A 12,132-nucleotide genomic window follows, 5' to 3' on the forward strand; every position below is an offset into this window, starting at 1 on the left:
AAAAGTAAAATAATTTTTAGATTCTACTAAAGGCTAAAAAATACTATCATATTAGATTAATCATGAAATATACTCATAACATACCTATTCGAAGTCTTAAGTATTAATAATATTTTTGTATAAATTTAGTAGAAATTTAGAAAGTTTGACACAGTCCAAACCTAGAATCGTATTCTTTTTAGACGGGGCTAGTCTATCATCTAGCTTTGAGCCTTTGACAGCTTTTTGAAATATCTAACCTCAGGAAGGCAGGCATGGACGAATGACGGCCATGTGTGCCCGTATGTCGTATGATCCACATCCAAAGCTTGGCAGCTATAAAAAATGGAATGCAAAGTGCAGGCGTGGTGGTGTAGGTTTGTCTCCGTCAATGGCGGCATGGCCAGGCTCTGTGATTGAGGATGATCTTGTCAGGAAAAGCGAGGGCCAACGCATGAAAGCGGCCGTGCCCGCCCGGCATGGTATGGCAGCCGCCAGCCAGCCAGCCAGCCACGCCAACTTGGCGACGCCTCTATCGCCTCGTGCCTCGCGGCCTCGCTCCCATCCATGTCAAGTCACATTGTCACAGGAAGGGGTCGCAGCCGGCTGCCCACCACGTGTCGCCACCCTATCCGTCCAGGGGCCAATTATTCCATTTTTTAAAAGTTTGTTCTTTTTGTTTTGTTGTTGTTGTTTTTGTCAAATTAAACAGAGGTAAATTTGGGGTGGATGCTCAAGTCCTGCTCACTGTATTTGCTTGGTTTGGTGACGCAATTTTGGCCAAGAGGAATTTTTCGAGCTCGATCGATGATTATTTCTTGCTCCTTTGGCAGTAGTTTGCCCTACTGAATTCGAGTCCTTCCTTCAGCTAGATGGATTAAGTGATGAAACAAGCATATGGACCTGTTTGGTACTCCGAACAGCTTCGGCGCTAGAGGAACCGGTAAAGCCAAACATAGTTTTTTTTATCAGCTCCTAGTTTATTTTGACGAAGAGAGAAACCGACTCCTCGTTACGGTGTACGAAGAAGCCAGAGCCGAAGCCTCCCAAAGCTCTACCAAACTGGACCTATATATGGACCAGCCCATATATGAACATTAAGATTTTAAGGTGATCTACATGCACCATCTTTCACATGTTCTCTCCAAAAGTTAAAAAAACGAAGGATTAATTGTTGGATGAATAATGTATAATCAACTACTTATTAAGATGTAAATGCAGTTGATCGGACATCGATTGATAAGAAAAAAACATCTCATTGCATTGAGAGGTACAAGTATTTTTTTTTTCCTAATAAGCTAGCTTCAACTTTTAATCTACACATATGTAACTCCATATAGCTCCTAGAATCGCTGCGTTCTCAGCGCTCTAATTACTGTTACCCGTACGGCCATCCAATCGATGCACGCGGCGTGTCCATGGGAACGTTTTCGCGTGCTCCCAGCGCACTTGCTACTGTTCACGAATCCTGTGCAGCCACGTGGGGTCGTGCGTGTGTGAGCGTCGATTTCGCGCGACGAGACCGCTCGGCGGTGAGACCATCCGCGTGGCCACTGCGAGTGGCGTTTTGACGTCTGGCAGTTTTTACCGTCTACCGGCAGTTGCTTTCACTGGCTTATCCGGTTCTGTGTACGCCGCTCCGTACATATCCCGTCGCCCGCCCACGCGGTTGGTTTACGCACGCCGGGACTGGCACAGTGGGACCACCAGTCCGCCATAAACAAATCGACCAGCTCATACTTCTCCACGTCCTCATCTCTCCCTCGCTCCCACCGTCACCTCTTCCTCGCTCCCTCCGCCGCCTCGTCCTGGATCCGCGCCAACGCCGCCCGCCTCCACCGCTCTAACCCGCTGGTGCGGGAGCGTGGCCCCTTCCTTCCTGATGCAGCCGCAGGCCCTGCCGGTGCTTGTGCGCGCGGATGCTGCGGCTGTCCTTCACGGCGGCTGCGTGCGCGGATCGAGTATGGAGACGCGGCCATGGCATCCTCTCCCCCGGCGGCAGCACCGGTGGATGCGGCGGCCGGCTTTGCTGGCGGCTGCGTGCGCGGATCGAGTATGGAGACGCGTCCATGGCGTCCTCTCCCCCGGCCGCTGCGTGCACAGAATGGAGACACGGCCACAGTTCTGAGCTGAGGAGCTGACCGCCTTTACGATCTGGTGCGTTCATCCACGAAATCTTTCCTCCTTTCCCCGATTCATTTTCTTATTCCATTATTTGTTTGTATGGCTACAGGATGAAGCGTCCAGTACTTGCCTGCAACCTGTTCGATGGAATGTACACGAGCACTATGCCGCTGGAACACCAGGTCAGGTCATCGTGTGGTATGCTTTGGGCCAAATAATTTCAAATTTTAGTTCAAAATTGTTGTTCCATCCAGTCTAGGTGGATTCAAGTGCTTAGTCAGAAATAAATATGATCTTAGCTATCACCAAGGGACAAAGGAAAGTGACATTTCAGGTTGTTCTTTTTAAATATCATGTTATTTTGTTGGGGCTCCCCTATAAAGATTCATGTCTTTGCGACGTTGGTCTACTCTGAGACATAGAGATTAGGTAGTAAAGGTGAATTAACAAGTTTAACTGTCTTAGACCGTTGCTGCTGCCACCTTTTTATGCAGGTATCGCTTGACACAATTTCCGACGCAGGTTGTCTTCCTTCATCTTACTTATTTGTACTTTCAGATTCCAACAAAGCCATCTGACCATGGAGGTAAAAATGGAACTCGCCACCGTGCGGGCGATGGCAAAGGGAACACCCTGCCTCTATATCAATCAAGAGTTCCAGCGAGGAGAGGCTCTAGTCGTTCTACCACCAGCCCCAAATGCTTTTGCGCTTTCTCAAAATAACAAAGAAGCTTCCTTTATGGATTATTCTTTCTCGACATATCTGATGTGGCATCTAAATGCATCATCAATTGCAAGCTATTTCAATTCTGCTCAGGTGTGTTGCCTTCCATTAACATGGTTTTACATCCTGTGTTTGGTCTTTGATTTTTCAGGCTACCAAACAAATTTGGTAACAGCTGTTGCTAATCTGTACAGTATGCTCCACTGAATAGATCTAGAGGCTTATTGACAACCTCAACAAGACATTCTGCAACGGTGAGGACTATTAGTGTCTAAATGGGTGTAATATTCATGCTCCCTACTTGTGTTGTTACATTTTCAGACCACGGTGAAATACTGCATAGATATTCCTGCCATACCAATTTTAGTTAGATGCTGTCCACGTAGCGCGCTCATCAGAAGCGTGTCGTTTGTACGATTAAACTCTTCTTCTTAATTACAATGATACGCAAATCTTTTGCGTATTCGAGAGAAAAAAAAGTTAGATGCTGTAGCTTTGCCTAGGTTCACATCTTAAGAAGGAACCCCTGTTTACTAAAATCTTAATAGGGAACGATGTAGGCTTACTGAAAATTCTCACTGCAAAGATTCGTTGTTCCTTTCTTTGGTCTTTGGGGATATAACCTTACTCAGATCTTATTGCTTTCGATAGGAGCTTTCTTTTGTAGTATCGAATATGCTGAACCAAATTATCTGTGGAAATTTACAGATGCTACAAAACAATGTAAACAAGATTAGGACACCTATCCATCTTTGCAGGTCCATATCCCAAAGTAAATATGTCAACATATGCACACAATGTGTTAAAGTTTAAGAGTTATTCTATGTTTGCAGTTACTAGGTGCTACATATTAGCCAGGCCTAAAATAAACTTTTCTTTTGGTAACTCTATAGTCTATTATTTCAGAGCTGTATGTGCCCAGCCTTAAATAGCAATACATGTTCAGATTTCTAAAGTTAGATTCCCTCCAGTTCAGAGTTAATGTTTACTCTACTTTCTTTGTAGGTTCATCACCAAGTGAAGGTTCACATAGGACCTACATTGGCTGACCATTATTGGAAAAATGCTTCGCATGGTACTCCTTCCCACTTTTTGGAGTTCAGTTCCTTCGCAGCCACAATATGGAAACCACCCATTCTGATTGGGGTGTGCATATTTGCCTTTGCTTCCTTTGGTCAACCAAAAGGAAACAATTGTCAGTCCAAAAACCTTCCCATTCTCAGTTGCCTCGATTTTTCTGTATCATAAGAATTTAAGTGAAGGCATTCATGCTTTGTTAGTATTATTGTCCTTATTTTGCTTGCCTTTGCTTTTGTAAGTTCCCCCCTTTTCAGGTTTATATGATCAATATGATTTTATTGCTTTTGCAGCGTGTAACATCAACAACATGTCTAATTCAGTAACCATATGCCTATTATTTGCCTGTAATGTATTCACCTTTTTTTTCTTTTCGAATTTCCCAGCAAGTCAACTAGGAGTCGGTGCCTACTTACAGCCTTACAGGACAATGGACAGAGAGGAGATGACTACTAATGGACATGGATATATAAATACAGAATATATTACTAAGGACGTCCTATGCTTTTTTCAAGATGATCCTTTGTAGTTGTTATTTTCATGAACTGATTTAACATGTATGTTTAGATGTCTCAATAGGACGTGTATTGTTTACATACGAATACATGGTTTCTTAATTCTACTGTTGATTTCCATTTTTTTTGGTCCACTGCACATGAAACAATATTGGAAACAAAATGTTTATGCTTTTTGGTCAAACATGCATGACTGAACTACCGTTTTTTAAACAATTTGTCAAAGAAAATGTTTATTTTTCATTGGATTCAACCTCATATTTACTCTTCTATGTTAATCTACTACTAAATTCTATGATGATGTTTAGTTTCGGCCTGGACTGGCGGGCGCAGTGGAGCGCGCCTTTCGTCCTAGTATACCCTACAGGCCAATATAATGCTGCCATTGTATGCAGGCAATCAGATTTGGGCGTGGTTACAACAGTGACAGCTCCAGTTATAGGCAGCACGCAATTACTAGTTGTCAAAGCAGGTCACTGTTAAGACAGGTGTGCTGTTAAGTAGTGGCGTCAAGAGTCTAACGTTATTGGCGCCAAGTTTCCCGACGTGTCTATTTCTAGATTGTTTCAATCCCAAGTTAATTAGTTTCAAGCAGGAAACAATGGACCGTGCATCATTTTTTTTTTCAACAGAGAAGTGCAGTTAATTTACCCTTTTCGATGATAAACTAAAGAATTGTGCACTTTGACACTTTATCCGAGTAAACAATGCAAAAAGTATCACCACCTGGTAAGCAAATCAGGTTACTAATTGTTAGGTTAAACTGCCCTGTCCTTTTACCTTGCTCCAATCATGTAGTACATGTATCACACAACCGAGAGTATGCAATGGGGTCAATGTAAAGATGTGTCTCTTGTGTGGAAGGTAGTCAAGGTAGATATGGACACAAAAGCATGCATGTTGTCTTGTTGCTTGTATGTGTGTGTGTGTGTCTAGTTTTAACAATTTCAACATATGGAGATTGCAAGAGCTAGCTAGCATGGTTCATGTGCCTTATCTCCTAGGCAGCATGGGATGATGCAAACATTATTTCCATTTGAGCTTTTACAGATCCATCAAATCAGCCTTTTGATCTCAACATGATATGGTTCGCCTAGCTAGCTATTAATATATATATGAAATGTATCCAATCTGGTTACTGGTTACATGCTTAGGCCTACGCACATAGCTAGCGATGCCGATGTGCGAGGTTATTAGTCGCATCTGAAGAATATATGACCCTGAAACAGATAAAAATTGGTTCGATGAAAAAAAGAGAATTTTTCTAGTGGTTAATCAAGATAACATCATGCCATAGGATACACACAAATTGGAAATAACAATCCTTAGAAAAAAAAAATATGCAGAAATAAGTAACCCAACCATCTTGTAACTATATGGAAATCAAACACAGAACATTATTTCCTCCGTCCCAAATTATAGTTCACTTTGATTTTGTTGTTAGTCAAAAAGATTAATTTTGACCAAGTTCATAAAATATATTAAATCTATAAGTTCAAATATGTACTCTATCAAAATATATTTTTGAAAAAAAATTAATGAATTTAATTTGACATTATATGTGTATAGGTGCAATTTTTCTATAAAAAAAGTAAGGTTTTAAATCTCTGGCTAAAGGTATTTAGCGGATGACCTCTAAAACAGCTATAGCGGAGGTTAAATGGGGCTATAGCAAGTTATAGCTGCTAAGTTCTACATAAACACAAATAGCTTGATAAGTCTCAAACAGCTATAGCCGGCTATGGCGACAGCTATAGTCAGAGAGATTGAAAACCTTAAAAAAAAGTTAAAGAAACTTGGCTTAAGACAAAGCCAAAATAATCTATGATTTAAAACCGAGAGAGTAGTCATGAACCCCAAGGTGCCACGTGTTCCTACTGAATTGGTCGATTCCCAACAAGGCCTTAATTCAGGACCAATAGCAACTAAACACATCATATCAAGGATTCAAGGGTAACACAACACTCCGTACGTGCTGTACAATTCCAACTCGAATTTGCAAACTTGCCAAATAAAAAACAGAGGTGAATGATTTGGTACAACTCGATTCAAGCTGGAGAGTGAATGATTACTGCTTGTATTTCAAATCACACAAGCTTTAATTTGGTACACGTAACCTGACAGCTAAGGGTTATTAGTGGCAGTATGTCAACCCTTCTCTATATTATTACGTTGGGTAACCACATAGGTCTTGGGATAACTACTACGACTCTCTAGCAATCAATCATAAGCCAACAAATTATAAAATAATTACGCTTGCTAAGTATCTAGAGGTAGCTGGTAACTAGTGGTGATCATGACTAAAATTTTGACTTTTTATGTTTTAAAAATGGCTCTTTCTGGGCATATAAGTCACAGTTTCATCGTATCGCAACATCGAATATTTCATACTTATTGACTAGTTACAAGATATAAGCATAGTTATTACTAAAAATCATACATAGATTACTATTTGCACAACACTGAACTGCAGTAAACAGTGACGAAATTAATGTCAAAATCAAACTCTACACAGACTAGCCAATAACCCTGTTTTCACAAAACAAATATCTACTTGCAGTGACAGTGCTACTTCCAAGCCGTCCCCACCTGTCAGTGGCAGGCTAGGCTACACCACCCTGCTAATGAGTAACCTAACCATCACCATTAGGCATCCAAGTTACTGTGCATGACAGGCATGTCTCACTGTTCCCTTCAGAATTCATGCTCCTCCCCTCCCTTCCCCTCCCCTGCATCCGGATCCTCATGTCTTTGGCCCAGTTTAGTTCCAAAATTTTTGGTAAAATGGGCATTGTAGTATTTTCGTTGTTATTTGGCAAATAGTATCCAATCATAGTCTAATTAGGCTTAAAAGATTCGTCTCATGGATTTCGTCTAAACTGTGTAATTAGTTTTATTTTTTATTTATATTTAATGCTTCATGCATGCGTCCAAAGATTCGATGTGACGGAGAATGTGAAAAATTTTGTAAAATTTTTTGCAAACTAAAGTGGACCTTTGCTGAATTAAAAAACCTAAATGGATACAAAATAAGAGATTTCGATTCGTCTCCAGACGCAGTATTTTAAAAATCCGTACCTGTCGATTAAGATCTGGAGATCTTGTCGCTGTCAGAAGCTCAGAAATAGTACTGTAATGGTACTGTTCTGATGTGATCTTCAACTGATTTGCTGAACAAGTGAAGAATGAAGATCCATGTCCATCTCTGCTCTGCTGCTGCTTACCGGAAATCCTAACGTGTGGTTTTATTTATTTATTTCCGAGAGAAAAGAAAAAAGAAAGAAAGGTGGAGGTATAACTCAATAGCCAATATGATTATAAATCAAGTTTTATAATCAAACATGATTATTTTCTAATAAACTTACTCTGCATATCTTGTCTAATTAGTTTATTCCCATGCGCGCGTGCGTGCGTGCGCGCCTTTTTTTCTTACAAAATACAAAATCCTCACTACTCATCTTCTCTGCTACAAGATCGATCATCTTGGAGTGCTCTGCTACACACAAATGGAGAAGAGATGATCGGCAAGATCCTAGCAGCCAGACATGGCGGCCGGTCGGACATTGAGTGCTCTGCTATACAAAAGACTGACGGCCGGCCGGCCGGCCGGCGCGCCATGGAACGGAGAACGGACTGGATCGAAGTTGAGAGCTTTGGTTGGTCGTTGCTGTGCATGCGCGCATGGCGTCAGTCACGTCAGGCGGCGGCGGCTTGCTCCTCCTTCTCCAGCTGCAGCCTGATGTCCCGGTTGAACCTGGCGATGAACTCCTCCACGCGCCGGTTGAGCTCCTCGTCTGAGAGCCTCGAGTACTCGCTCTCCTTCTCGTCAATCATCTCCTCCTCCGCCGGCGGTGGTGGCCGCCTGTCCGTCGTCGCGGCTCGCCGGAGGTGTCGACTATCCTCGCTGACCACCACGCTCTTGTCCTGCACGGGGACGAGCGCCTGCGAGTGCGAGTGCGACGGCCGGTGCCCGTGCCCGTGCTGGTGCTGCCGCCTCGTTGCCCGCCTCTCCTCCCTCTCCGCCAGGCCCCGGCTCGCCGTCAGCCGTCTCGTCGCCGCCGCCGGCACGATTGAGCTGGCGTCGACGTTCGTCGCGGACGGGGTTACGACGACGATGTCTCTGGTCTCCGGCGTGGTCACCACCACTCGGTCTCCCCGCTCGACCAATGCGTACGCGCGGTGGTCGCTCTCGGCGATGGCCGCCGCCAGGTCTCCGTGCTCCTGGACAACCAAGGCCTGCTGGTCCTTGATGGCCTCCGTCTCGTCGGAGCCACCCATCGACGGCGCGTGGCGGCCGTCCTTGACGACGACGGCGGTCACCGCTGGCTCGGAGACGGAGACAGAGAGGCCGCCGTCATCGTCGTCCGGTGAGGCGGAGGAGGAGGAGGAGGAGCGGAAGAAGAGCATGCCGGAGTCGGCGGCGATGACGATGATGATGGAGTTGGACATGAGGAACCAGAAGGTGGTGTCCCTGAAGAGGGACGCCGGCGGGACGTGGAGGAAGGAGACGTAGAGCACCGGCAGCGACATCACCAGCACCGAGATGGACACCGTCCTCATCAGCTGCTGCTGCTTGCTGCTCTGGCCGGGAGGAGCTTCCATGTTGTTGAGCAGAGGGAGCATGTGCTGCATATGCCGCCTTCTTCTTCCTTGCTTGACGTGGCCTTGCCTCTATGGTTGGCTTGGAGAGGTGCTCTCTGCTGCCTTTGTGTGTGAGAGAGGTAGAGGAGGCTTGTAGAATGTTCAGTGCGAGGGAGGGCGTGTGGCATGGGGGTTCCTTTTATAGCAGGGCAAGCCCAGAGGAGAAGGCAAAAATTAAAATGTAGCCTAGAGAAATCAATATCGGGGAAAAAAAAAATGGAACCACTTGTCAAGAAACCAGGGTGCCACTGAAACGGCTTTGAGATTTGTGTTTTTGGTGGAAAGTGGAAACCCTTTCTGTTGTTCCATCGACAACCTCCTGCCACAAATTGTAAGTCGTTTTAACATTTCTAGGTACCATAGTTGATGGCATGAGTAACAGCCGAGCAATGATCCAGATTTAGGAAATAGACTTTCCTAAATATGAAGATGTTGAGGTTACAAGGCATTTATTCTATGAAGGTTTGCCCTTCCTATTGGCGAAACTACTGTAATAAGTATCGGCAAAAAGCATCTCATGCTGTGAAGGTTGGAGGATTTTGTTTTTCATTATCTAGACAACGGAGTTGAAGCTAGAAAAAACATCCAGTTGATGGCATGTATATATTCTTATATTGTACTATAAGGAGTGAAGCATGCCAAAGTGGTGAAAACATGATTTTGGCACCTGTTCAAGCCAAACGAATTTAATTAGTTTGGATACATGTGAAACCCTCTCTTCTACCTATCCCATCTCTCTGGCAGTGGATTCGGACAACTTCATTCTATTAATACAATGACACGTAGCTCTTGTTCAATAAAAAAAAACTATCTCATCTCATAGCACTCGTACAAGCCTCAATAACCATTTGGACATTATAAGTTTTTTTTTCATGAATGTGCCTCGAAACATTTTTCATTAAGAGTAAGAATGGTTCATTACAATTTTTCTTGGTAGTCACAGGGTTACCAGAGAGAGAGAGAGCGCGAGAGAGAGAGAGCTAACTTAGGTAGCGTTCAGAAATAAATGTGATTTGTGACTCTAAAAAAATGCTAATTTCTCATTGAAGAACGTACTCTTCTTTGCTAGTAATAAATGATAATTGCTGTGTAGTTGCAGGTTTTGTGGCTGTCTTTGTGAGTTGTGGCTGTGAGAATGATTGGTGTGTCTAGAGAGTGCAAGCAGAGCCATGGAGACAAGCAGGGGTGCCATCACCGGCAGTGTGCTATCATCTCTTCTAATCCTGTGGTTGGATCTTTATCTAAAAATAATCCTGTGGCTGGATGTGCGTACCTGAATTGTGAGGGCACCTGCTGCCTGCTGGATGAGACCAGATCACCGTTTTGCAGGGGCAAGGGCAGGGGGGGGCAGGGGCACCCACTATTTTGGCTTGATGAGACCAGATCACCGGATGGGTCTGTTTCAAGTGTACATGTTGGCCGGCAGGCCAGGACAGCTACTGGTCATGGTCACTTGCAGGGATATACGGACCTAGTCGGCTAGTCCTAATGGGAGTGCAATTGGAGAGAGGAAAAATCATGGTTATGGCTTCAAAACAAAAGTGAGTTAGGAACACACTTGTGTGTTTGTGTGAATCTATCCACACAACCTAACAAGACTCATCCAGGTAGCATGCATCGACTTTTCGCCCTCAACCATACGGAGCTGGTGAGTAGATGGTAGACTGATTCAATTGAAGGTTACCTTTTTGAAAGGAAAAAAAAATCTTGTTTAGGGTGGGGGGAGGGGGTTCATTAGTTTTTTCGCATGACTTGAATTGTTCTCTTTAAGATATTATTAACATGGTAAGTAATAAGGCTAATTTCAAAGAATATTATTGCAAATGTTTTCATATTATGACATAAACGTGAGTTTATAAAGCCGCCGGTGCAACATCTACTCAGAGATGATTGAATTCATTGTTGCCTAAACCTCAGCTCAAATGGTTAAATTAAGCATGGGAGGTGTCGATTTGCACAGTATCAGACTTATGAACAATGAGAAACAATCGATCGAGAAAGTTTATTCGACTGCCAAAATCCGGGTTCATGACATCTATTGTATTACCATGATACTAATGTTATGATGATGGTCACTATTTCACCCATGTTTGTTGTTAGGAAAGTAGATGTATATACTACGGAAGTTGGAGGAACTAGATGATTTTTTATTAAGCCGAAGAAATTAGCTAGGAATCTAAACTTGATCTGAGGAGAGAACCTATGTCAGCCTGTTCGCTTGGTCGTAAACGATCGTGGATTATAAGTCAGAACAGTATTTTTCTCTCACACCAAATCAGCCAGCAATAATAATCCACGATCGTTTCAGCCGAAACGAACCGAAACGAATAGGCTGATAGCTAGAATGTACGATAATAACACACACTTCAAAGTCGAAACCAGTTAAGATAAGGTTACCTGAACTTCATTCAGTTTCTACCAAGCCAAAATAAACCTAGGTAGCTAGGTTGATGAACCCCATTATGCATGCACATCAGTCAGTCACTCATCACGGAGGCCGGGGTCGGTTGAAAAGACCCATGCCCTAGAATCTTGTGCCGAAAAGCCATACGCAACGCATTGCATCGTATCAGGTACGGTGGTGAGAATGACAGATTTTTTTTTATTTTTTAGCCTTTTTTTAAAAAAATCACAAATATGTCTCTTTAGGTAAGATTTCAAAATCTGGACCCTTAACTCGACGCCATTGTTGCTGATGCCGAGCTTACACGTCTCGGTGCTAGCCGAGCTCTTGAGCTCGAAGCAGACGTGACGGTGACATGGCAGACTGCTCGGCGCCAGTAACCCTGGCGCCGAGCTCGACGCCATAGATCCTGGCGCCAAGCTTGGCGTCGTAGTTCCTGGTGTCGAGCTCGGCACCGTAGATCTTGCTCATTCCGATCAGGCATGTGCAGAAAGACGTGATGATGAGCTCCTAGAAGCTCCTGAGGTCGGCCCTAACATGATAATTGAGAATGGGAGGGTGTTCAAGGACCTCCCTACATTGAAGAGGTGGTTGCAGGTGTTTGCAGTGATACAAAAGAGACACTACAAGATCTTGCATTCATATGCGGAGCGTCCGTTACACAGTTA

The 12,132-nt window shown here is 43.8% G+C and overlaps 2 protein-coding genes across 7 annotated transcripts; one reads left to right on the plus strand and one right to left on the minus strand.

Annotated features, from left to right (window-relative positions):
• Window positions 1-1,682: 1,682 nt before the first annotated feature.
• Window positions 1,683-4,736, plus strand: LOC136508265 (uncharacterized). 6 transcript variants are annotated; one of them, XM_066502916.1, is made up of 6 exons: window positions 1,683-2,136; window positions 2,213-2,285; window positions 2,662-2,920; window positions 3,022-3,081; window positions 3,833-3,902; window positions 4,291-4,736. In XM_066502916.1, exons 2-6 carry the CDS (start codon window positions 2,248-2,250, stop codon window positions 4,431-4,433), a joined length of 570 nt encoding a protein of 189 aa, XP_066359013.1. In that variant the 5' UTR covers window positions 1,683-2,136; window positions 2,213-2,247; the 3' UTR covers window positions 4,434-4,736. The 6 variants fall into 6 exon arrangements, 3 of the variants coding, with proteins under 3 accessions (XP_066359013.1, XP_066359011.1, XP_066359012.1); XM_066502914.1 differs by having other exon boundaries at window positions 3,833-4,022; window positions 4,291-4,733; XM_066502915.1 differs by having other exon boundaries at window positions 1,683-2,285; window positions 3,833-4,022; window positions 4,291-4,733.
• A 2,998-nt stretch (window positions 4,737-7,734) lies between these two features.
• On the minus strand, window positions 7,735-9,158 carry LOC136508677 (uncharacterized). Its single transcript, XM_066503421.1, has one exon. The coding sequence runs from the start codon at window positions 9,049-9,051 to the stop codon at window positions 8,116-8,118; it is 936 nt and encodes a 311-aa protein (XP_066359518.1). The 5' UTR covers window positions 9,052-9,158; the 3' UTR covers window positions 7,735-8,115.
• Between the last annotated feature and the right edge of the window lie 2,974 nt (window positions 9,159-12,132).

The sequence above is a fragment of the Miscanthus floridulus genome, chromosome 15, assembly GCF_019320115.1.
Source record: "Miscanthus floridulus cultivar M001 chromosome 15, ASM1932011v1, whole genome shotgun sequence".
Taxonomy (NCBI): domain Eukaryota; kingdom Viridiplantae; phylum Streptophyta; class Magnoliopsida; order Poales; family Poaceae; genus Miscanthus; species Miscanthus floridulus.